General features: G+C 37.7%; 1 protein-coding gene across 1 annotated transcript; it reads left to right on the top strand.

Annotated features, from left to right (window-relative positions):
* On the top strand, nt 1-27,595 carry ASB15 (ankyrin repeat and SOCS box containing 15; the record flags this gene model as incomplete). Its single annotated transcript, XM_080701441.1, has 9 exons — nt 1-125; nt 1,627-1,679; nt 1,765-1,896; nt 3,163-3,321; nt 17,260-17,505; nt 19,080-19,251; nt 20,748-21,318; nt 22,527-22,680; nt 27,423-27,595. Exons 1-9 carry the CDS (start codon nt 19-21, stop codon nt 27,593-27,595), a joined length of 1,767 nt encoding a protein of 588 aa, XP_080557567.1. The 5' UTR covers nt 1-18.

Consider the following 27,595-nt stretch of genomic DNA (forward strand, 5'->3'; position numbering starts at 1 on the left):
TCAAAATTGTGTCTAGATATGGATACTACTGATGACCCTGATGAAGACCATCTAACAAGTTATGATGTTCAGCTCAGTATTCAAGAATCCATTGAAGCCAGCCAGATGGTATTTCATCCTGAAAGGTAGCATTCCAATCAACTGTCTTCAGTGAAGTTCCTTTAGGGTATTCATTTTGTTGTAAGATAAATTGAATGCTATTTCCTGACTCCTCCTCTAGGAAAATGCTTACCTTATTGTCTGGTAGGGAACCTTCAAAGCTTCTGTGCACAGATGTTAATAATCTGATCTTCCACAAATCACCACCTTCATTGAAAAATAGAAATTACCTGGCTATAAAACAGGATTGTATATTTTCTTAATTATTAAGTAGTCAAAAAGAACAATGAGTAGATTGAACAAATTTGCAAGTACAGTTCATGTACAGACAGGTAGACCAAAGTCTGTATATCCTATAGCACATTCTGCTACTATCCCAGCTAACTTTTCTGAGTTAATAAATTAAAACATACATAAAAGTGATGTATTAGGTAAGAGAGTCTAAAACTGCAAAAGTAAACTTCTATCTTAACAACATACATACTTCTCACAGAAATATGGATTATTTTACCTTTATATTCTATGATAGTATTTAGAATCTTATATTCTGAAATATGGTAGTACTTTTGAATCAGTTCAGTGTTATACATTTATTGCTCTTGAGCTTTTTAAACTATTTTAATACATTGCAATCATATATCAGAGTGAGGTTCAGAGTTGATTTAAAAAAAAACATGCACGCACACAGCGCTTGGTGTTTGTGTGCTTCTAATAGTGGACGAATTACATTTAAATTTTTAGTCCTTAAAATTTTTCCGTTATCTCCAACAGACTTTAGAGCTCTAGAAGTCCCTGGAAGGCATTCCCAAGCCTAGAGTGTTAGTAGATGTTTCTGTTTAATAGAATTAAGTAAATTTGTTTTAAAACATGTTGTTTCCATTTAATAAACACGCACACCAGAGAATTTCCATGAGGGTTTAAATCATAACCTGCTGGGCCAGTGAGCAGGTGTTTGTTCAACAAGTGTTTTGCCTCTTTTCTCTTGTGAAATCAGTTGATGAAAGACTCTAGCATGCAGTGTGACTCATAAGCTCCCAAGTAAGTGTCTATTCAAATTTACTAAGTTCCAGGTAATAAATGTCTATTGAGAATAGAGTTTCTAAAGTTGGGAAAAAGCCTTAGAGATCTTTCTATTTAATCCCATCATTTTACAGATGAAGAAACTAACACCCAGAGAGGCAAATAGGCTCCCGCATGATCAAAAAAATCAGACTTCAACCTGGACCCAGCCCTGCTGACTCTGACTCCAATTGTTTTCTCTTTCTTCATTGCTTAGAGAAACCTCAAAGATAACATCATAACCTTGTATTTTGCCATGTCACTGGTGTTCCTAAGTGTGATGTTATAAACATATTCTATATCTGACTCCTAGTCACTTAAATTTTAAAGTAGATAAAATCAATTGTGTGTGTATTCTGTAGATTTCGGTTATTACAAAAACTTACTAGAAATTAAACTTTTTTGTTTTTTTAAAGCATTTCCCTAGTATAAATATGGTTTATTTTTTCTTTCTTTCTTTCTTGATAGATTTGTACCTTTAAGCGATCAAAACAGGAAACTTGTGGAGGCTATAAAACAAGGTAAATGGTATACTGTTATGGGATGGATTGGAAATCCCAATTTGCAAAGGCAAAGATGTGTTATCAGTCCACATGTTTAATTTAGGTCACATTCTTGAGCTTCAGGAGTATGCAAAATATAAACATGCGCTGGATGAAGCTGATGAAAAAGGATGGTTTCCATTGCATGAAGCTGTCGTTCAACCCTTTCAACAAATACTTGAGATTGTTCTCGATGGTAAGAGAATGTAACACCCTTCTGACAAATAGAACAAAAATGTAGAAGTTATGATTGTTCCCAGTGAAAATAACAAGCAAAAATGAAAAGAAGACTGAGAGATTACTTGGAATCAAAAGTGCAGTACCTGTTTTGAACTTAGAAACAGAAAAAGAAAAAGAAGCATATTTCATGGTGTTTGTGGTTCATCCTTCCCATCCTCTAAGAATGTGACATGGATTTATGGGAAATTATGGTAATCAGCTATGAGTAATATGTTTTTCTACATTATAACTTCATTGATATAAAATATAAAGCCTTTTCCTTTTGGAAGCCAATTTTTAACTTTTCACCTTGAACTACTTAACAACATAAAATTTCAAAAGACTATTAGTATATTGTGACAAGTAGTACTTAATATATTTGTCTCTACATTATTTTATCCATAGCTTTAACAACTATTGTGATAAACCATCTTGTTATTAAGCATTTATAGTAATCTTTATGTTCTAAAACAGCATTTTTTACATGTCAGCATTTTATAGAACATTTTGAGAGTACTCTATTAACTTGGTGTTGCTCACTAGTTTTGGAGGTTATAAGAAGTACTTGATAACCAGCTAGCCTGCCAACTATATAACTAGACAGCTAGATACATAGATGTAGATAACATTAAGAATAATATTTCTTTTTTAACATATTCTGACACAATGATATGTTTATTCATTGTGGGAATATATTCTCATTCCCACAAACACTTCACTTGGCAAAAAATAGTTTATGTGAAATTTAAATAATAAAATGAAGGACTGGAGGGATGCTTTACATAATGTTTCAAGAAATGAGAATAAGCAACCAGTTTTCAAAAGAGCAACCTGAAACAGAGGTTGGATTTCTAGCTGTCAGTTTGATTAGCAAGTCCACGTGCATCTAGGTTTCCTCACCTTCGTTTGGTAAATTTTTATCATATCTGCTTTTAGCCTTCCCTTTACCATTAATTGACTTTATTAAATCTGATGTATATAATTTTGGATTATTCACACTGTGAGTGGTGGCACACACCTTTAATCTCAGTACTTTGGAGGCTGAGACAGGAGGTTGGAAGAAACCTCAGCAAGTAGTCAAACTTTCATCAACCTAGTGAGATCCTGATTCAAAAAAAAATAAGATAGGACTGGGGGTATAGCTCAGAGATATAACATCCCTGGGCTCAATCTCCAATCTCACATATATATATCCCATAAGTAAATATTTTTAACTTTTCAACATAATGCTTTCATATCTTAGCCTCCTATAAGACACTCTGGGAATTCAAGACCCGTGATGGAGAAACACCCTTGACCTTGGCCATCAAAGCTGGTCTAGTGGAAAATGTAAGAACCTTACTAGAAAAAGGAGTATGGCCCAACACCAAAAATGACAAAGGAGAGACGCCCCTTCTGATTGGTAAGTGACCTTTTCCCTAGAAATTTCATAGTTTTAAACAAATAATAAATAAATAGTAATATTTATTAGAAACCACTGCATATTAGCCAAGTTACGTAACTTCAACTTTTTTTTATATACCCCACGTCCCTGCTTTCACCCCCATTTCACTCATCCGGTGATTTTATTTTTGCATCCCACCAAGAGTTCAAATGTGAAATGTGACTACATTCTTCAGCATCCAGTTATAAAGAGTGACTAACCAGAAAGGATCTGAACTAGTTTTATGAGGCCAGAGGTGAAGTCTAAAGAAAGACTCTCTAAGTAGAGTCCAGTTGTAAGGAGGGTTGTGTGTGCAATACGCAACCAGAAGAAAAAGGTAGAAAAGAGATAACAAACAGAAAGACATCAGGTCCACATCAGAACAATCTGAGCAAACTGGAAGGAAGTGGAGCCAGAAGATCCTAAGGAACAGTGACAAGACAAAGAAAGAATTGCAAATCTAAGTGTCCTTATCAGCCTGTTCTCAGCTTTGTGGATCCTGCTAATGGTTGAATTATAACAAATTGTCAGGACTATTCGTAGAAGTAAAAAGAGGTGAAATTAACTACAGATGACCAGAGGTGACATATCTTTTCTCTTAGGAACTGTGGAATGATGGAGTAAAAATTTGGATGTTGGTACCTGAGATTCATGAATTAAGAACCTACCATGAGGCTAGGTTCTTAACCACAGACCTCAGTTTCTTTATGTGTAAAATAAAAATACCACATCCACCACACCAAACTGTTATAAAACTAGAGAAAATATAAATAAAACTCCTCACATGTAATAGACACTCAGAAGAGGAGAACCTTTATGGACTTTTCCATGAGCAGTAGGAAGAGGAGACTCTAAGATTATTTAGCAGCCACCATAGAAAGTGAGTAATGCAACACAAGCTACAGTCATGGGTCATTAGCACCACCACAGCTCCTTTTCACAGAAGGGTCACTGCTTTTTAAAATCTACCTGAATATTATTGAAAGAAGACTCAGAAATGTCATGACATTAGCAGAATATTTTCATTTGATGGCATGATCAGCAACATCGAGATAAAAAAAATGAATTGAGAAGTCACATTAAACCTGATGCTGTGCTGGGTGGCCTGCCTGTAAAGAGAAATAATTAATCTTCCTCCTCTTAAACAGTCTAGTAGGCGAGCTAGGTATGATTTAAATGAAAAAGTGGTGTAGAAGTAGTTAATATTTAAGGAAAGGAAAAATTTTAAGAAGAAATAGTAGTGTTATAAATGCTATATTAAAAGTGTGTATTCAAAATAAACTAGGAGAATAATAAAAAGCAGTAAATCTGCAAAGATTTCAAAGAGCCTCCACTCTTTAAAGAACCTTGGAGGATATAGAGGCCAGGGACATACAAAGAGACATAGCCACAGGATGGCTCATTCTAGCCTGATTTCTCCTTACTCTTGCTTCATGTCAGAGCTTCTAGCCTTCCCACTTTCAGATTAGACCAGACTATCAAATTGTGATAGCTATGATGCTGGCAAAGCTTTTATTATTTAAAAAAAACCAGAAACACAAAGCAATCAAATAAAAATGAATTTAAACACATCATTTCTCAAACTACGTGTCAGAGGTAGAGAGCTCAGGATTGACCCAGGGACTTTGCCACCATTGCAAAGAACTTCCAAAGTTGGTTCAGATGTCACCATCTCCCAGGCAGCAGGAAAGAGAAAAGAAGCCCTGGGAAACATCCTCGATTTGAGAAGATGACCTAGACATTGCAGAGGGCAAGTCCCTGCATATTTCATTAGTTCAGATTTTATCACATAGCAACACCTAGGTGAAGGGAAGGTTAGATTTAGTCCCTATCTGATTGGCTTATGACCTACTAACACCTGGGGCTTCAATTACTAAAAGGAGAAAGGCAAGCACAAATATTGAGGAGCAAATAACAGTCTGCGCATATATGTTAACCAGCCTCTGTGTCACAGTAACAGTGTTTTCAATAAATAAACCAGAACTCTCTGAACAGGTTTTACAGACACTGAATTGAACATTCATCTTGAACATTGCTTTACCATGTTTTATGTGATCTGTCTCATTTTTCAAAGGTCAATATATACCATGAAGCATTTTCAATAACATTCATTAAATGGTTGTTGTTTCTATAGATAACCTGTGATTTCTAGGGGGGGAAAGATGACTTTTAATAGTTATATGCTGCTTCTTCACTTTGAAAATATAAAAATAATCTCCATTTGCTCTCCACACTCCAGTTACTTTTTAAAGGACTACCAAATCATAATTATCACTCATTTGTTTTGCTTTTGCTTCATGTAAATGGCTCTTTCAGGCTTAATGCTCACAGCAATCATTAAGCATTCGCATTACTTCACTGTTCTGCATGTAGGTTTAATCCTCTAGCAATATCTCAAGTGTAGGAACTGGAGAACATTACGCTAAGTGAGATTAGTCACAAAAAGTAAAAAACTGGATGATCTAGGGAGAAAAAGCATCATAGGAGGAACTCTAGACAAAGTAGGAAAAACTATAGATGAGCAAATAAGGGGACCTAACTGAGGGAGATGGGAAAGGGGAAGAGGGAAATTCCCTAATGTACATGATGTACATTCACAAACATATCGAAGTCAGTCACTACGCCAAACATGGGAAGAAGGGAGCGGGGAGGGAATGGGGTGGGAACTGAAAGGGCTAAATGAGTAAGTGATGTGTGTAGGTGTGACTCTACCACCTTGTACCCCATTAAAATATGACTGCAGTGCACCAATCAATTAATAAATAGTGCTATCAGAAAAAATAGAATAAAAATGTGAAAATGTCTTTTTAAAACCCAGTGGCAGTGTCAAAGTAAGGACAAATATCTCCATGGAAGAAGTGAATGAAATATTCCGGAGGTATTCCCTTATGTCCCCGTCGTCCACACATATGGAGAAGAGAAACTTTTCTCAGTGGCCTTCTCTGGGACCTTTGTTGTGGAGCCCATGTCAAGTCTTTTAGGCTTGATAAAAAAAAAAATGAATCATTCATGGGACTTTCTCAGTTTTGTTCTCTTTTTTTTTTTTTTTTTCAGTACGGGGAATAGAACCCAGGGGTATTCTACCTCCGAGATACACCACCAGCCCTAATTTTTTATAATACAAAATTATTTTATTTATTTATTTATTTATTTATTTATTTATTTATTTATTTTGGGTGGTACTGGGGTTCCTAGAAGCCCTTCTATATCCGGGCTACACTCCCAGACCTATTTTTTATATTTTTATTTGGGAACAGGGTCTCTTAAGCCAGCGCGGCTGGCTTCGAACCTGTGCGATCCTCCTGTCTCTGCCTCCCAAGCACAGGGATTACAAGTGTGCACCACCACACCCAGCTATTTTTTTTTTAATTTTTTATTGGTGCATTATATTCATACATCATATTGGGGTAAAAAACTTGTGTGGACATGCATGTACACATTGCCCATTTAGCTCCTACCCAATTCCCACACCATTCCCTCCCCATCTCTCCTTCCCATGCTTGGCTTAGTGATTGACTTTGATATGTTTTAAGTACTTTGTGTGTTTTAGAGAATTTCCTTCTTTCCCCCTTCCATCCCTTCATTTAGGTTGTCTTGTTTGCTCCTCTATAGGATTTCCTTTTTTATCTAGAGTTCCTCCTATGACCCATTTCTCCTTAGCTTTCACATATTTTTTATTCTTGATTTCGAAACAGGCTCTCACTAAGTTACAAAGAGCCTCACTAAGTAGCTGAGGCTGGCCATGAACCGTGATCCTCCAGTCTCAGCCTCCCAAATGCTGGGATTACAAGTGTGCACCACCATGCCCAGCCTCAGTTTTTTTCTTGAATCTATGGGCTGCTTTGAAATTTTCTGCTTGCCATCCATTAACTTGAGAAGGAGAGATAGGAGGGGAAAAAAAGTTTTGCTCTTTTTTGTATAATTTTGTGTTCAGCATTTTCTTAGTCTGATAACATCATTTTTGTTTCTATTCATAGAATATCCTTATGTTGCAAAAATAAGATAAAGTGACTTTCGGTCCCTCCAGGGCCCTTCCAGTCAGCCATCTGGCTTGGGCTTATGGCCCTGTGATGTATCACGGTCAGGTTACAGGGTTACTTGCTGAGTGGTAGATATCTGATTTGTGATGATCTGACACTTAGTAGGGGGGTTTGGGACTCACTCTCTGTCCACTCGGTGTCACCTTTCCTCAGCTGGATAGCAACAAGCTTATCCTGGCAGGTGGAGCCCAGGGTAGGAGGAAGCTCAGGGATGGTTTGGCGCAATGCCTTCTATTATCCATCCCCTGTTATTTGCACATCAGTTCACTTCTCTTATTTTCTTTGTCTCAAATCAATATCCACCCTATTTACACCATCTCCTCTTTCAACCTTCCAGTCCTCAACCGGATAGCTCAGAAGTCTCTCTTCTTTCTGTGTCTTATAAGTCAGAAAAATCACTGACAGCTGATATGTAAGTTATAGTACCCAAATACAAATATCCAGGAAAAGAAATAAAATAACATTTAAATAAAAAGAAAAGCCAACACACTATAAATATTCAAAAGTACCTGAACTTTGGGTAAAATTTTTCATCTAAATTCCTAAATTCCTCAATTTAAGCTAGGTTTTCTTTAAGTATTGGAGACATAAGATTTTTAAAAACTAAAAGAATTTTTTAAATTCAAAAAATATTCTGAAGAGTAATAAACAATTTTAAATTTTGTAATTTTAAATTTAAATAATTAAAATTATATAACATATATAGAACTATAACTTTAATATGTTTTATTTTGCTTATTCAGTTGTTATTTCAATAAATACCTTATGAGTTTTCATTATTTCAGTTACTGGTTAAAAATGTCTTTGTGGGTTAGCTTGGGAGGAGTTTCCCACCATTTGCATTAATATTTCTACAAAAATATATTGTTAGTTCCAAAATATAAATTGGAAATAAAGTTGAAATGTGTGTGTGTGTGTGTGTGTGTGTGTGTGTGTGTGTGTGTGTTACTGAAGATTAAGCCCAGGGACAGTCTACCTCTGAGCTACACCTCCAGCCCTATTTTATTTTTATTTTATTTTATTTTAAATTTTTTTATTGGTACATTATATTCATACAACATATTGGGGTAAAAACTGTGTGTACAAACATGTACTCATCTCTGATTTAACCCCTACCCAATTCCCACCCCATTCCCTCCCTGTCCCTCCCTCCCTTGCTTGGCTTAGTGATTGACTTCGATATGTTTAAGTATATTGTGTGTTTTAGAGATTTTCCTCTTTCCCCCCTCCTTTATCCTCCTTTAGGTTGTCTTGTTTGCTCCTCTATAGGATTTCCTCTTTCAAGAGTTCCTCCTATGACCCATTTCTCCCTAACTCTCACATATTAGGGAAAGCATCTGATTTCTTATTTTTTTGACTGACTAATCTCACTTAGCATAATGTCCTCCAGTTCCATCCATTTCCCTGAAAATGATGTAATTGAGTTTTTTTGATGGCTGAGTAAAATTCCATTGTGTACATATCCCATAGTTTTGTAATCCATTCATCTGTTGATGGACATCTTGGCTGGTTCCATAGTTTGGCTATGGTGAATTGTGCAGCTATGAACATAGATACACATGCATTAGTTTGGTAGTTTGGTTTCTTTTCTTTTGGGTAGATACCCAACAGTGGTATTGCTGGATCAAATGGTAGATTTGTTCCCATTCTTCTGAGGATTCTCCATTCTGTTTTCCAAAGTGGTTGCACTAATTTGCAATCCCACCAACAATGTCTTAGAGTTCCCACTTCACATCCTTACCAGCATCTGTTATTGTTTGTGTTTTGAATGATTGCCATTCTAGTTGGCGTTAGGTGAAATCTCAGTGTAGTTTTGATTTGCATCTCTCTGATTGCCAGTGATGTTGAGCATTTTTTCATGCATTTATTGGCCATTTGAATTTCTTCTTTTGTGAAGTGTTTATTTAGTTCACTTGCTCATTTTGTTATTGGATGCTTTGTTTTCTTAGTGTTGAGTTTCTTGAGTTCTCTGTATATTCTAGATATTAGTCCTCTATTGGAGGGGTAGGCGGCATAAATCTTCTTCCATTCTGTTGGCTCTCGATTGAGGTTCTTGATAGTTCCCTTTGCTGAGCAGAAGCTCTTCAGTTTCATGCAATCCCATGTATTGATTCTCCTTTTAATTTGTTGTGCCTTTGGGGTCTTGTTGAGGAAATGTTTGTCTGTACCTATGTGTTGTAGTGTTGTACCTATGACCTCTTCAAGGAGCTTCAAGGTTTCTGGTTTAATTTCCAAGTCTTTGATCCATAGTGAGTTGACTTTTGTACAGGGTGAAAAAGTGGGATTAATATCCAATTTTCTGCATATGGTTAACCAGTTTTGCCAACACCATTTGTTGAAGAGGCTATCTTTTTTCCAGTGTATGTTTTTGGCCCCTTTGTCAAAAATCAATTGGCTGAAAGTGTGTGGACTTGTTTCTGGGTCTTCTATTCTGCTCCATTGGTCTATATATCTGTTCTTTTGCCAATACCATGCTGTTTTTATTACAATGGCTTTTTGTTATTCCAGATAAATTTAAGGACTGATTTTTCTATGTTTGCAAGGAATGATCTTGGTAGTTTAATGGGCATTGCATTAAATCTGTAGATCACTTTTGGGAGCATGGCCATTTTAATGATATTTATTCTTCCAATCCATGAACATGGAAGGTCTTTCCATCTTCTAAGATCTTCTTCGATTTCTTTTTTCAATGTTTTATAATTTTCTTTGTAGAGATCTTTTACCTCCTTGGTCAAGTTTATTCCTAGGTATTTTATTTTCTTGTGGGAGATCCTGAGTGGAAGTGTTTTCTGAATTTCTTTTTCAGTGGATTTATGGTTGGTGTACAGGAAAGCTTCTGATATTTTAAGATTGATTTTGTATCCAGATACTTTGATGAATTTGTTGATCAGTTCGATAAGCCTTTTGGTTAAGTTTGTTGGGTTTTCTAAATATAGTATCATGTCATCTGCAAATAGTGAAAGCTTAAGTTTTTCTTTTCCTATTTGTACTCCTTTGATTTCCTTTTCTTGCCTTATTGCGCTGGCTAGAGTCTCTAGTACTATATTGAAGAGAAGTGTTAATAGTGGACATCCTTGTCTCGTTCCAGTTTTTAGAGGGAATTCTTGAAGTTTTTCCCCATTTAATATGATGTTGGCAGTAGGCTTATTGTATATTACCTTAATAATGTTGAGATATGTTCCTTCTATTCCAATTCTCTGCAGTGTTTTTATCATAAATGGATGTTGAATTTTATCAAATGCTTTTTCAGTGTCTATTGAGATGATCATGTGGTTTTTGTCTTTGATTCTGTTTATATGATGAATTACATGGATTGATTTTCGTATATTGAACCAGCCTTGCATCCCTGGGATGAACCCTACCTGCTCATGGTGAATGATTTTCTTGATGTGGTTTTGAATACGTGTTGCTAGTATTTTGTTTAATAGTTTTGCATCCAAGTTCATCAGAGATATAGGCCTATAGTTTTCCTTCCTTGAACTGTCTTTATTCGGTTTGGGTTATTAGTGTGATGTTGGCTTCATAGAATGTATTTGGGAGAGTCCCAGTTTTTTCTATTTCCAGAAAAAGTTTGAGTAGTATTGGGGTTAGCTCTTCTATAAAGGTTTTATAGAATTCACTTGGGAAACCATCTGGTCTTGGGCTTTTCTTTGATGGTAAGCTCTTTATTGCTGTTTCAATCTCTTTGATTGTTATTGGTTGGTTTAAGTGTTCTATATCACTTTGACTCAGTTTAGGAAGGTTGTATTTATCTAGGAAGTTGTCGATTTCCTCCAGATTTTCCATTTTGTTGGAGTATAGGTTTTCAAAGTAGTTTCTGATAATCCTCTGGATTTCTATGCTGTCAGTAGTAATGTCTCCTTTTTCATCCCTTATCTTCATAATTTGGGTTGATTCTCTCTTTTTTTTTTAGTTAGGTTGGCTAGTGGTTTATCAATCTTGTTAATTTTTTCAAGAAACCAGCTTTTGGTTTTGTTGATTTTCTGTATTGTTTTTTTATTCTCTGTTTCATTAATTTCTGCTCTAATTTTAATAATTTCCTGTCTTCTGCTGGCTTTGGGGTTCAATTGTTCCTGCTTTTCAAGAGCTTTAAGGTGTGTTTTTAGGCTATTTGAAGATTTTCTGTTTTTCTTATGTGAGCACTCAGTGCTATAAATTTTTCTCTTATTACTGCCTTCAAAGTGTTCCAGAGGTTTTGGTATGTTGTATCTTTATTTTCATTTGTTTCTAGAAAATTTCTTGATTTCACCTCTTACATCTTCTATGACCCATTCTTCATTCAGAAGTGTGGTGTTCAGTCTCCACATGTTTATGTTGTTTCTCTGGGTTTTCTTATAGTTGATTTCTAGTTTCATTCCATTATGGTCTGAAATGACACAGGGAAGTATGTAACATTTTTTAAATTTGCTAGTGCTCATTTTGTGTCCCAGGATGTGATCTATTTTGGAGAAGGTTCCATGAGCAACTGAGAAAAATGTAAACTCCACTGTAGTTGGGTGAAATATTCTATATGTGTCCAACAAGTCCATTTGGTTAATGGTGTTCTTTAGTTCTGAGACATCTTTACTGACCCTTTGTCTGGAAGGTCGGTCTAGTATTGTGAGAGGTGTGTTGAAGTCTCCCAGTATTATTGTGTTGGGATTTATGTGTGACTTCATATCACAAAGAGTTTGATTTATGAAAGTAGCTGCCCCTATGTTGGGGGCATAGATGTTGATTATTGTTATTTCCTCTTGCTGGACTATTCCTTTTACCAGTAAAATGTGACCTTCTTTGTCTCTTCTAATAAGTTTGGGTTTGAAGTCTAACTTGTCTGATATCATAGTTGCTACTCCTGCTTGTCTTCGAGTACCATTAGCATGGATTACTTTGCTCCAGCCCTTTACCTTGAGTTTGTTCCTATCTTTACTTGTAAGGTGTGTTTCTTGTAAGCAGCAGATGGATGGATTCTGGCTTTTAATCCATTTTGCTACTTTATGTCTTTTTATTGGGGAGTTGAGGCCGTTTACATTCAGTGTGATTATAGAGAGATAATTTTTAATTCCCAACATGTTAAGATCTTATTTCTGTTTGAGATACTGTTTATTCTTCTTTGCTTAGTTGTCTGCTGGATGGGAATTCTTGTTTCTTTGGTTCTGGCGTGTATTACCCATTTCCTCTTTGCAGTTTATCTCCTTGTATATTTTCTTTAGCGCTGGTTTTGAAGACATAAATTCCTTCAGTTCCTGTTTGTCATGGAAGCTTCTTATTTCCCCATCTAATTTGATGGATAGTTTTGCTGGGTAGGAAATTTTTGGCTGGAAGTTGTTTTCTTTCAGAGTTTGGAATATGTTACTCCATGCCCTTCTGGCTTTCATAACTTGGTTTGGGAGGTCTGGAGTGATTCTAATTGGTTTGCCTCGGTATGTCATGTGGCCTTTTGTTTTTGTTGCCTTTAAGATTCTCTCCTTGGCTTCCACATTAGTCATTTTGACAATTATGTGGTGTGGGTATCCTCTTCTCCGATCCTGTCTAAAGGGAGTTCTACAAGTTTCCTGGACCTGTGTATTGACCTCTTGCTCTATGTTTGGAAAATTTTCTGCTATTACTTCCTTGAAGAGATTATTGATCCCTTTGGTGTCACCTTCTTTTCCCTCCTCTATTCCAATTATTCTTAGGTTAGTTCTCTTAAAATGATCCCATATTTTTTCAATGTCAGATTCCTGCTGTCAGATTTTTTTTTCTAAATTAGAAACTATGCATTCATTTTTGGAATGATCATCTTCAAGAAGCGAGATTCTATTCTCCGTGTGGTCTAATCTGTTGTTTATACTTTGAATTGAGGCCTTTATTTCAATGATTGCATCCTTTATCTCTTTTTGACTCTCTCTGAATTCTTTTTGAAAGTCCTCTATTATTTCTAAAGTTATTTTCCTGATTTGATCTTCTAGAGATCTTTGGATTTCTGTGTTATCAGATTCTGATGTTGTGGGGTTGTGGACATTCACTGCTCCATTGTTATTTCTCTTTCCCATGATTTTGGAAGTTTGTGCCTTCTCTGGGTTCTTCCCTGAGTCACTATGAGTTCTCTTAAGATGCTCTGGATCTCGAGTTTGTGGTATCTCAGTCACCACTACTCCTTTACTGGGTTGTATCACAAAGTCTCAGACCCAGGGAATCAATCGAGGCTGCCCAGACTGTGGGGGGTGCCGCGTTGGGCGTTCTCCAGCGGGGAGTTGTGACTATGGTGTGATATCTCTGCCACCGCCACTCCCCCACTGGGTTGCACTGCTAAAATCTCTGACCCAGGGAGACTATCTGCACAAGTCCCTGGGAGTACAGTACTGGGATTTCTCCCCTAGGGGCCGCAATTTGACTCACAGTTGTTGAGTGCGCTGATGGAGCTGTAGTGAACTCGGTGGATTCGTTGCTGCCACCACTGGCAATATGGAACCACTGCCACGCCCTCGGCCGTGATGCGGCGTATTTCTTCTCTGTTTTTGAGCTCCGCTCTGAGTCCCTGCCAGGTGTGCTGTGCTCGGCCCTTGGGAGCTTTAGATGTTCACTGCGCCAACAAAACTGCTGACTGTCGCCGGGCATGGTGGCGCACGCTTGTAATCCCCGCGCTTGGGAGGCGGAGACAGGAGGATCGCGCAGGTTCGAAGCCAGCCGCGCTGGCGTAAAAGATCCCGTTTCAAAAATATAAAATAGGTCTGGGAGTGTAGCCCGGAGGAAGAAGGGCTTCCAGGAACCCTAGTACCACCAAAAAAAAAAAAAAAACTGCTGACTGTCGCCCAGCTGTTCAGCCCCTGCTCACCTCGGCTCACTGTCCACCCCTCCTCTCTGGAGCCTGGTGGCTGGTTGAGTGAGTGCGTTGGTCTTCAGCCTTCCGGTGAACTCACCGCTGCTGCCTGCAGTAAGGCGCTGCTGTCGCGTCCTTGGCCATGAGGTTGGCGTAGTTCTTCTCTGGTTTTGAGCTCCACTGAGTCCCTGCGGGGTGTGCTGATCCCGGCCCTTGGGAGCTTTAGACACTCCTTGTGCCGAAAAAACTGCTGACTGCCACCCGGCTGTTCAGCAGCGGCTCACCTCGGCTCGCTGTCCACCCCTCCTCTCTGACACCTGGTGGCTGGTTGAGTGCGTTGGTCTAGAGCTGTCCGGTGAACTCGTCGCTGCCGCCAGCAGTAAGGCTCTACTGCTGAGTCCTAGGCTGCGAGGCCAGCGTACCTCCTCTCTGGATTTGAGCTCCATTCTGAGTTTCCCTTCTCTCTAGAGCCTGGTGCTGCTAGGGAAGATGTAGGCCACTTCACACTGCGGCTTCGGCTGCTCCACACTGCGGCGGCCATGGCACTTCGGGCTGGTTTCTTTCTGGTGTCTTGTTTTTCCAGCCCTCTTTTTCTCTGTCCCTTGTATTTACAGTTTTTATTTCTTTGCTGGTGGTGTTTTCTGGCTCTGAAAGGCACTGGTTTTGTGGTAATAGAGTTCAATTGTTAGTGGGACTTGTAAGTGCCGCTTTCCTCTGTCGCCATCTTCCCGGAAGTCCCTATTTTATTTTTTACTTTGAAACAAAGTCTCACTAGGTTTCCTAAGCCATTCCTAAATTGCTTGAGGCTGGCCTCAAGCCTGAAATGCTCCTGTCTTAGACTCCCAAATCCTGGGACTACAAACATGTGCACCACACCCAGCTGAAGTTTAATTTTTTTAATTATTTTAAGTTGAAGATGGACTATATATGTGTTATTTTCTTAAAGAATAATATCACTGATCAATATGGTCTCTCAGTGAAACAAAAGCAAATTAGATCATGATTAAAAGTACCATTGTTTTAATGCTTTCCCCCCAATTAAAAAAACAAAGAAGAAGAAAAGAAGAAATAGGAGCCAGCTGTGGTGGTGCACGCTTGTAACCTCAGTACTTGGGAGGCTGAGAAAGGAGGATCACAGGTTTGCAGCCAGCCTCGGCTAGTGAGACCCTCCACAACTTAATGAGACCCTGTTTCAAAATTAAGAGTAAAAATAGGGCTGAGCGTGTAGCTCAGAGATAGAATGTCCCGGGATTCAATCCCTAGTACTGCAAAATTAATTAATTAATTAATTAATTTAAAATAAAAATGCAATAGAGCCAAGAAGATAAATAAGGACACACTTCTAGCTCATTTGGCTTTCTGCTGTCTGCTCTGCACTGCCACCAGCCAGGGTAAGAGAATTTGCTGCGCTTAGAGCTGCCGATGGCAGATGGGCAACTCGGAGAGAGGCATTTGTCAACAGATTCTACTTTAGACAAGTAGAGGAGAAAAATTGAAACCTGCCTCCAGAGAAAGTAGGCAAAGTTTGTCTTTATGCTCTTGCTGCACCATTTCAAGCCATTTCCCTCCTCTTGGCCTTAGATCTATTTTTTTTTACTTAAATACTTTTATTGGTGCATTGTAAATAAGACATCATAATGAGGTAAAGAGCGATAGGAACATAAGGGCTCAGAACACTTGTGTGTTTCCCTCCACTGCTCATGCGTGTCACTGAGCTTGGTATCAAGAATTTCATCCACATACATAGCATTATTATTTTTGTGTGTGTGGTACTGGGGATCCTGGAGGCCCTTCTACCTCCGGGCTACACTCCCAGACCTATTTTATAGTTTTATTTAGAAACAGGGTCTCTTAAGCCAGCGAAGCTGGCTTCGAACCAGCGCCATCCTCCTGTCTCTGCCTCCCAAGCGCGGGGATTACAAGTGTGTGGCACCACGCCCGGCTACATAGCATTATTTAAACTGTTACCATTCTTACGTCTCTATCCTCCTCCCTCCTTCCCCAAATCCCTTCGTCGCTCCAATGGAGTCTCTGCTATGCCTTAGATCCTTTCTGCATTCTGCCTCCTTCCTGCCCAGAATATTCTGTGCAGCCTCACATCTCCTTCTGCCTTTCCAAACAAAGTTCCAAACTTGGAGTCTCTCTTCAAATAGAAGACAGCATAAGCTTTTTCTCTAAACAGTCCACTGTACTCAACACAGAGCTTTCATACAACTAGCAGGAACTGAATAAATGAATGATGAATAAATGGATGAGTGAACCTAACTGATCTGTTTTTAATGATGATTTTATTATCAAGAAAATGTATTACATCTTTCAGAAGTATTTACATATTAACAGTAATAGCCTCCTAATTATACAAGAAGGAAGAAGGAATAAAACAACTTTCAACATTATAATTCCAGTCAATAGAGACAAGAAGTAGGACAGAGAGAAACCTGATTTTGATTTAGGGACCTGAAGATTGACTTTATTAGCTGTCACATACTTTGTTAGTTTAGACCAGCTGGCCCACCCAAATTATATACAGTCTTACTGTTAACTTCTAAGGAACATATAAGAAAAAAAGTTCACTTAATAATTACTGCTCTCATTGGTAGAAAAAAAAGAGACTTGTTTCAATGGGGGAACTTCACAAATATTGGCATATGAGGCTCCAAGGTCCTGAGAGAGATAGAATAATAGTAATAATATTGAGCTCCTATTAAATACTGGGTACTATACTAATAATTTTACATGCATATCTAATTTATGCAACCTGACAGCAGATGCGATTCTCTTTTGTTGGTGAAAAGGCTGAAGTTGAAAAAGGGTACACACAGCATACTATCCTTGTAATGTGCATATTCTAGGAAACTCACCTTCCTTTGAATCTTAAAGAAAAGACAGTACCATCTTGTCTACTTACAGTTTAAATTGAGAAATTTGGATATGAGAAATGGAAGGCGCATGAGAAATACAATGTTCCTTGGTAGAAGAAAAAGGAATAGCTAATATCTCTTTGGAAATTAAATTTGGTAATTAGTTTAACACCACATAAAGCATTCATGTTAATATGCCTACTGTTGGATCTTCTTTTTTTAAATAATTTTCAAGCTGTAAAACAGGGCTCCTATGACATGGTATCAATTCTGATTGAATACGACACCAGCCTTGATCAACCCTGTGTCAAGAGATGGTCCGCGATGCATGAAGCAGCCAAGCAAGGCCGAAAAGATATCATAGCTCTGCTCCTACACCACGGAGGCAATGTCCACCTGAGAGATGGATTTGGAGTCACACCTTTAGGGGTTGCTGCTGAATATGGTCACTGTGATGTGTTAGAGCATCTAATCCACAAAGGTATGTGAAAAAGAGTTATGTTTTTCTGACTTCTTCTTAGACTCTTCTACATTCCTCATGGGCTCCTCTTCCTCAAAAGTAACTGGGCACAAGGCTTTTAGACCCAAGCCCCTGTTCCACAATTCAGGGAAGCCCCATACATTGTGACCTACAGATCTATCTCCCCAGCTCTGATGACTCTCTCTAACAACAGCCTGATTTTCATAGAGATGGCTCAGCAGAGTCTCAGCCTCATCTTCTAAACTGAATTCCTCTTTTCCTACTTCCTGATACAATCATTTTTTTTTCTCAGCCAGGACTGAAAAGTTAGGTTTATCGAATTCCCCCATCATCTTCTTTCCCAAATCTGATCAGCTGTGAGGTCCTATAGTGTCTCCCTGGTCCTCACCTCCTGTCCATTTGCCATCTTGGTCACACTTTTCCCATCTTTCCTCAACCAGTGAAGTCATTTCTTAAACAGTCTCCTGGTTTCTAGTAATGTGGTTCCTCTCCCTAAAGGACATCTACAACACCATCAACTGTTCAGAAATCTTTATAGAGGCAACTTGAATTGTTTTTCCAGGCTTATATCTCAATATTCCTATCTTGTATCCTACACTCCAGCCAAGTAGACCAGTGGTGGTCCCTCTACAGTGTCTGGGTCTGACCTTTGCTCTACTCTGGGATATTTTCCAGCACAAAGTCCATCTTTTGAGACAGCCCCTCCCTAATTTCTTTCACTATTCTCCAAGAGATTGTGACCTTGCCACCACTCTAAGCCCTCAAAGTGCTTTCTATAACTATACAACCTGGAGTTAAGAAATCTAACTGCTAAACTCACTTCTGCTACCTACTCCTTGTGAGACCCTTGCCTACTTAAGCAACTGGTCTTTAGTTTTCTCGTCTGTAAATTAAAGCTAAAACATGATCTCAAAGGATCCTCTATGGGGCGAAAAAATCTAAATTTTTTTGTCTCCAAACATAACCTCATTTAATTATCTAATAATCTCTGTAAAATAAACTGTAGTATTCCAGTTCACAGATGCAAAGATGGAAAAGAATTTAGAAGTAGCCTGCCCCATCTCTCAAAGTAAGCAGGAGAACCATATTCAAATACAACCCTCTTGTCCCTAGACTATGTTTCCTAGGAATCATGTTGCTCAAAGGCCATGCAGTTTATATTTTATGATGGTATCTTGTTTGGTTTTGCCTTTAAGCTCCTTAAGATAGTCAGAACTATTCAACTTAGAATCACATATAGTATTTGCATGGGGAAGGTAGTCAATAAATATTTGTTGAGTGGAAATAAGGAATGTATATTATTGACATTAAATTAAAAAGCTTAATGATACCATTTTCCTGTAAATATTTGTCCATTACAGAAATTGACAGGTTGGTGTCTTTCATGGTCTTGTGACCCAAAGATTTTCTAATACAATGAAGCATGTTGCATAACTGCTTATTGAAAATGTTGAAAACACAGATGATCTAAATGCTATACTTTAAGTTCTAATCAGAAGAGAAAAGCACAGATTATTTTTCAAGGTGCTACCTCAGTGATGCTGTTCAGTCATGGTTATGCCATCTTTTTCCAGGAGGTGATGTGTTTGCTTTAGCGGATGACGGGGCATCAGTGCTGTTCGAGGCAGCAGGAGGGGGGAATCCTGATTGCATTGCCCTCCTGCTGGAATATGGAGGAAGTGGAAATGTCCCCAACAGAGCAGGGCACCTTCCTATACACCGTGCTGCCTATGAGGGACATTATCTGTGAGTGATATACTATGGGGTGATCACTTTAATTTAAATATGCAAAATTGTATATACAGTAACAATCTCAAGCTTTTCTCTATATAATACTCCCCAAAATCCAAAAATAAGTAGTGAACTGTTCACAAGTTTTATATTTAAATGCTTAGAACTCATTTGATTTTCCCTTTTTCTTTTATATCTTTGTACTTGCACAAAATGAATTTGTACTATTTTAATAGTGAAAATAAATGCTCATTTTCTTTTTAATACTATGTTACTCCAATTATTTCCTTGTTTCACCATGATATTTTAATACAATGGTAAGTATATTTTTATTAGAAATATAAATTTCCTTTTTTCATACAAATGGTTGATTGAATACATTTTAAAATCACAAAATGTGTTATAATCAACATATCAATAGAAGTCTAGAAGCACTGTATTGAACTCTCCACCATGAGAAAATGGTTTTAGGTAATTGCATATATTTCATAAGTTTGAAAACTGTAAAGTAGTTAGGCTTTATCACTTGGGGTGGCCACACTGGCTAAGTAAGGGTCCAGTGACGCATAACTGATGAGAAGTGACATGTTAAAGTTCACCTGGACTGACTCCCAGTGTTCATAAATTCACACATCGTAGCTCTGAATTAGGCACAAGAGATCAAGTTTTCCCTGCTAGTGGCTCTCATGCATGTCTACTTGGTTAGTCAAGTGTGAAATTCACAACTATTTATCACATGTACTTTGAAACATAAGCTGTGGCAAAGACTTTCAGTTGGACTGATGTATAGTAAAGACTTCTTTCGGCTAGTAATTCAATTACAAGTTTTGGAAGGAGACAGGATATGTGTTGCCAATATTAAAGGATAGATTGCTTAGAAATCAGTGAAAGAGGAATGCTTACTGAGAACTCAAAAGGTCAAATTTCTAGTCCTTTCTGTACCTGCAATTGTGTGATCATGGACAAGTCAATCTCCTTCTAGCTACTTACTGTTCTTCTAAAGAGATTAAAGCTACTTCTTACTGTTCTTCTAAAGGGATTAAAGCTACTTCTTACTGTTCTTTTAAAGGTTACTTCCAATCCTCAGTTCCTATGACTCCATTATTCTCATGGTCAAGATTATAGATCTGTCTTTTATGCCACCCAGGGCACTTAACTTTCTTTTTTTTTTTATTAAATAGCATTGCTTGCTCATACAAATAATATTATTCTGAGAAGAACCGGAAGGTGGGAATGGATCCTAAGGAATCACATCTAGGATGAAACAAAAGATTTAGCATGTTTCCCTGGAACACTTAGAATAGAAAGATAAAAGAAACCTGAACTATATCACACTAAACTAAGTCGTATTAGCAATATGGACAAAAGTTAAATGTGTCAGTATAACGTTATCTAGGGATAGTAAAGAGAACTACACAAACTACGTTCACTTGTCTAGCTTGTTTAATTTCTTGACTTTCATTATGCTGTGGAGACTTTGAGGGTTTTGTTGTCGTTGTTGTTTGTTTCAGTGCACTGAAATATCTAATCCCAGTAACATCCAAAAATGCTATTAGGAAAAGCGGACTAACGCCCATTCACTCGGCAGCAGATGGACAAAATGCACAGTGCCTGGAACTGCTCATCGAGAATGGTTTTGATGTCAACGCCCTTCTTGCTGACCACATCTCGCAGAGCTACGATGATGAGCGGAAGACTGCGCTCTATTTCACCGTTTCTAACAATGATATCCGTTGCACAGAAGTCCTTCTGGCTGCAGGTGCAGACCCGAACCTAGATCCCCTCAACTGTCTCCTTGTGGCAGTGAGGGCCAACAATCACGAAATCGTCCGGCTGCTTCTTTCCCACGGAGCAAATGTAAATTGTTATTTTATGCATGTGAATGACACTCGGTTCCCCAGTGCCATTCAGTACGCTCTAAATGATGAGGCCATGATGAGGCTGTTACTGAATAATGGCTATCAAGTGGAGATGTGCTTTGACTGCATGCACGGGGACATCTTTGGAAATTCGTTCGTGTGGTCAGAGATAGAGGAAGAGGTACTTCCAGGATGGACATCTTGCATAATAAAAGATAACCCAGTGAGTTACATATTTTTCTTCTTCATATTGTTTCATCATCCAAACCCTTACAGTTGTCTCAAGAAACTTAAATATTTAATACAGATAGGTGTGGTGGTACACACCTATAATCCCAGTACTTGAGAGGCTGAGATAGGATCACAGGCTTGAGGCCAGCCTTGGGGGCTTAGGGAGACCCTGTTTCAAAATAAAAAATAAAAGGGGCTGAAGGTATAGCTCAGAGATAGAATGTCCCTGGGTCCCATATTCAATACCAAAAATAAATAATAATACTTTAATTTATAATTTTCCCCTTTTGATTTCTTCATCAACACGTTGGTTGTTTGGGAGCATGCTGTTCAGTCTCAAAGTATTTGTAACATTTCTGAAATCCCTCCTGTTGTTGATTTCTAGTTTTATATCATTGTGGTCACAAAAAAAAAAATAATTGAAACTATTTGGCTCTTCTTCAATTTATTAAGGCTTGTTTTGTTGTCTAACATATGGTCTGTCTTGGAGAGGTTAAGATGAAAATATGTTCTGTAGCCTAAACCATAGACTTTCATTCATTTAAGGGTTTTACAAGAAAAGAAAAATTATTTTTTTTCACTACTGGGAATAGAACCCAGGGGCATTCTACCTTCAAGTGACACCATCAGTCCTAATTTTTTATTCCTTTTTTTGAAACAAGGTCTCACTAAGTTGCAGAGGACCTCACTAAGTAGCTGAGGCTGGCAACGAACCTGCACTCTTGTACTCCCAAGCACTGGGATCACAAGCATGTGCCACCACACCTACAATTTAAGTTTTTTTGTGTTTCTTATTCTTGATTATTTTCTGTTTTTGTTTTCGATAATGCTAGAGTGTAAGCATAAAATTACTCACAAAAAAGATGCAGCATTTTTTAAAATTGGAAACAGAATATAGATGAATGTAAAATTTATGCAAGCAATCTCTTATGCTTATTTGGTGGAAAATTGGGGCTGGATGGTGGACAAATGCATGAATTTTCTCTGCTGTGTTAACTACAGTTCCATCAGAACCATACATATGTTTTCAAGGTTATTGGTTCACAAAAGCAAACAATTTATTTTTATTTATTTTTTATTACAAGGAGGGCTCTTTTATTTCCTGTAAAAACACAAAGAGTAACTTTTCTGTACTAAATTGAGTGTTTGTTTATGGTACAGTGAAAGTACTACTAAATTAAATTTTATCAATTCTCTCAGTTCTGTGAGTTTATTACAGTTCCCTGGATGAAGCACCTGGTAGGAGGCGTTGTTCGTATACTGATAGATTACATGGATTACGTCCCTCTGTGTGCGAAACTGAAGGCTGCGCTAGAGGTACAGAGAGAATGGCCAGAAATCCGCCAAATACTAGGTAAAAAGAAAACATTTTGCCTACAATTTTTAAATTGAAAAGTTTACGAGGAAAATTTATTAACGCCTTTGGTTTTTTTCAGTGCTTCTTTACTCTATATGTAGGTTATTTTTTTTTTTTTTTCTAAAAAATCATCATTAGCCAGGCAGGTGGCACATGCTTTTAATCCCAGTACTTGCAAGGCTGAGACAGGAGGATCGCGGTTCACAGTCAGCCTCAGCTACTTAGTGAGACCCTGTTTCAAAATAAAGAATAAAAAATAGGACTGGGGGTGTGGCTCAGAGGTGGAATGCCCCTGGATTCCATCCCCAGTACCACACACACACACACACACACACACACACACAAATCATCAGTAACACTTCCTGTTATAAGAAACAAATCTGGGGGTTTGCATGATATTTTCCAACTCTTTATTTTTACAATTTATATTAATATTCTGACTAGAAATCAATTTTTGAAAATTAACATATACATATAACATGTAAATAACAATCTCCAAGTGGGGGTATCACTTGGGTCTTTTGTATTCTCAGCATAGTGTCTAGGGAGTGGCAAGTACTTAATACTTATGTAGTAAATGGGATGGAAGAAATCAGAATTATTCTTTATGATGCACTTTCTCTCGGGTCTTTGATGATAGATTTGTGTTACAGGCAGGCCATTTTGTATTCTCTCAGAGCATATTTAATTATAATCACAAACGTGACTCAGAACAGTGTCAAGGAAGGCATAGTTTAAACACTTCAAATACAAACAGAAACTAGGAAGAGATCTTTGGAGAGGCTTTCTCTTTCAAATTATGAGTTTGAAGCTGGGCATGGTGATGCACAACTATAATCCCAGTACTTGAGAGACTGAAACAGGAGAATCCCATGTTCAAGGCCAGCTTCAGCTAAAGCAAGGCCTTCAGCAACGTAGGCCCTGTTTCAAAGTAAAAAATAAAATAGAGTTGGAGATATAGCTGAGAGGTAGAATGACCTGACTCTAATCCCTAGTACTGCACACACACACACACACACACACACACACACACACACACACACGACTTTGAGAAAATGAACTCTTAAAACTTACTTTGAATATCAATTTCATGGAGCTTTAAAAAAAGCATCATAGAACTTATATGACATTTAAATAATCTGGCACTCTTAATGTACCTAAATCAGGCTTCTCCTGGAATTAATTGTGTGATAGAAGAGACTGTGGCAAGTAAGACACGAGTTTTAGAGTCTGAGGAATGCTGCAGTAGTGGGAGCCTGGGTGTTGAGCTCTGAGGTCAGGTAGACCTGGGAACAGGCGGGATGGAATTCTACCCTTGCCTAGGAGTATGGTTGCCGGGACATTTTGTCCATATGTGATTTGGGTTTGATGTCTTCATGGAAACAAGCAATGATTTAGTGTATCTTCTTTTTATTCTAAATGGAGGAGGATTTTTTAACTTCCCATAAGAAATACCAAGACGGTCATACTAGCTGTGTGTCTTTGAACAATGTACTTACACTTTTTACACCTAGATTTTGAAATCTGTTTTATAAAATGGGGCTGAGGTAGTATTAATCTCAAAAGGTTGTTATGGGGATTCAAAGAGATAATACATGAGACTAAGAATATAACTCAGTGGTAGATCACTTGCTTAGCAAGTTACTAGATTTGGTCCCCCAGCATAAGAGGGGAGAAGGAGAGACAGACAGACAGACAGACAGAAGAGAGAGAAACAGAGACACAGAGAGACAGAGAACAGGCACATGCATGTAAGGTGCTTAACATAGTATCTATTAGATTAAAAATAAAAAAATTTAGTTATTTTCAAAAACTAAGTTATTAGTATTTTATATTTTTTAATACACAGTAAGTTTATGGGTAGTATCTGAAATAAAACACACATGTAAAGTATGTCATGAAATATAAAATATGATTATGCTTTTTTTTATAAATTAAAAGATAAGGCTAAGGGGAATTATAAAATAGTATAGAACCTATGGATCCTTTGACATCTCAGAGATCCCTTTCTGGTATAAAGCCCATGGAGAAGTGCAAGGATGAGAGCGTACATATAAATGTGGAGCAGCAAACAGGAGGAGCAGGAGACCTCAGGGCCAACAGATTTGGGATCATTGTAAGAAAATAACAGGATAGAAAGTTCTATAAATTTAAAAGGGTTTTTTTGTTTTGTTTTGTTTTGTTTTGTTTGGTGGTGGTACTGGGGATGGAACCCCTCTACCTCCGGGCTACACTCCCAGACCTATTTAATATTTTATTTAGAAACCAGGTCTCTTAAGCAAGCGAGGCTGGCTTGGAACCTGCGCGATCCTTCTGTCTCCGCCTCCCAAGCATAGGGATTACAAGCGTGCGCCACTACACCGGGCAAAAGAGTTATCTCGAATGAGGCATTCTTCTAAAAATTTTTTAAAAATCAAACTTACATAGCCGGTCTTAGTGGCGCATGCTTGTAATCCCCGCGCTTGGGAGGCTGAGACAGGAGGATCACACAGGTTCGAAGCCAGCCTCAGCTATTTAGTGAGGCTCTCAGCAACTTGGTGAGACCCTGTTTCCAAATAAAATGTAAAAAAAGGTCTGGGAGGATAGCCCGGAGCTAGAAAGCCTCTGGGTTCCACCCCCAGTACCACACACACACACACACACACACACACACACACACACAAAATAATTGAAACTTTCAATTCCAAAAAGACCCAAAGCCATAGGAAAATGATTAAAACATAAAAGAACAACCTAAGTCAAGATTAATAAAGTTCAGAAATGAAGTAACAGAACTCAGGGAGGTATTAGAAATAAAATGAAAATAATAGTTTCTCTTTTTTGGTACTAGGGGTAGAACCCAAAGGCCTTCTACCTCTGAGCTACACTCTCAGCCCATTTATTTATTTTTAATTGTACCAGAGATTGAATCCAGGGCCATTCTACTTCCAAGTTAAATCATCCAACCCTATTAATTAATTAATTTATTTATTTATTATTTTATTTTGAAACAGGATCTTGCTAGGCTAATGAGTCTCATTACTTGATGAGGCTATCCTCAAACCTGTGATCCTCCTGTCTCAGCCTCCCAAGTGATGGGTGACAAGCATGTGCCACCACACCCGGCTCTATTTTTTTCTTTTTATTTGGATACAGGGTCTCACTAAATTGTTGAGGTTGGTCTCAAACCTGTGATCCTCCTGTCTCAACCTCCTAAATAGTAGGATTACAGGCGTGCTCCCCCACACCTGCCAAGAAAATCATAACTTCAAATATGAAGACTGAACTGGAAAAACAAACTAATAACATGTAGTTAATACCTTAAGAGTCATACGAGATAAAATAAAATTTTATAAAATCAAATGGTAACGCAATAGATAAAAAAAGATTTGGAAGACTAGAAATATTGAACACAGGCAGTGATGAGTCAACATATGAACAATACACAGGATTCCTTGAAAAAGAAAGGAGGGAAAGGGGAGGAGGGAGAGAAATAACAGGAGAAACCTGAACTCTTAAAACTCAGACTTTTTCTATAATACCACTGTACTTCTTGTTGTAGACAGCACAGATTTTGCTTCTAAATGGGAATTAATGGTTCATATACTTGATTGGGAAAAAATTGCCACTTCTAATGTCTTTAAAAAAAGGCAATCTAAGTTAGCATAAACCAGGAAGTTTGTCTTTTCAGCCACACAATACTAGTCAGCCAACTGATTGCTATGAAAGTGCTCAACCACTGGGTGTCAGGATTCCTCCAGGTATACAGAAAGCAGTGGGAGAAAAAATGCAATTTTTTTAAACATAAATTTTTTCTCTCTATTTTGGTAACAATAATTTTGTCTCTACAATTTTTAGAAGATGTTGCTTTAAATTTTCTTTTAAAAGATACTCTGCAAGTTGATAATTTTAAATGTTAACAGAAATGTGCTTTTTTGATTAGTGAAATGAATGATAAACATTTATTAATTGGTTACAATGTACTAAGAACTTCTCTAATACTTTATATGAATTAATTTGTTTAATGTTCAAAATCACAGAGGTGAAATACTTTTCCCACAGTCACACATTATACTAAGTAATTGAGTCAGGATTCTAATACAAGCCAGCTGAAACCAAAACCCACACAGCTAAGCCTACATTGTCCTTTCAGTACTTCATGTCACTGTAATCATATCAGTATTTTAATTATAATATAGATCAAGTAAAAATTGAAAGTGAAGGCTAACAGAAATTTTAATGCTGTTAGTGTATTTCTCATGAAAATATAAAATATTTAGGCATCAGACACTGGAAACAAACCTCACCTCAAATAATGAGGGATTTTTACAGTCATTTGTTTGGTGGTTTCTTGGATAGTTATTCATCAGAAAGATTGAAGGAGAGGTAAAGGAAAGAAAGAAATATATCTTTGTAATCCTCAGTTCTTAAAAAATAAATTGAGGGAGAGGTGAGCAGTTGCTTTTTAAAATAAAGTCCATGCAATTTAGAATTTGGCAAATTCTAAGTTGGACATTGACTATGAGCCAGACTATGTTCTTGGCAGAGATACAGACGAAATCTCTGTTTAGTTGAGTTTATACTCGAGTGGAGTGGTCTAGAATATTTCATTACAATGTGAATGTTACGTAAATTCACCAGTTACTGAGTTGTGCGTACATTTTTCAGAATGAAATTATTCATGTTTTTCTGGAAAAATGTGTATCTTATGAGCCAATCAATTGTTTTTAATTTTTGCTTCTTCTCCTCACTCATTTCAGAGAATCCTTGTTCGTTAAAGCACCTCTGTCGGTTAAAAATCCGAAGACTTATGGGACTCCAGCGGCTCTGCCAGCCAGCCTCTGTGGAGAAGCTTCCTCTACCAGCAGCTATTCAAAGATACATATTATTTAAGGAGTATGATCTCTACGGACAAGCGCTCAAATTACCATAA

This window comes from Muscardinus avellanarius (assembly GCF_963383645.1).
Source record: "Muscardinus avellanarius genome assembly, chromosome: 9".
NCBI classification, from domain to species: domain Eukaryota; kingdom Metazoa; phylum Chordata; class Mammalia; order Rodentia; family Gliridae; genus Muscardinus; species Muscardinus avellanarius.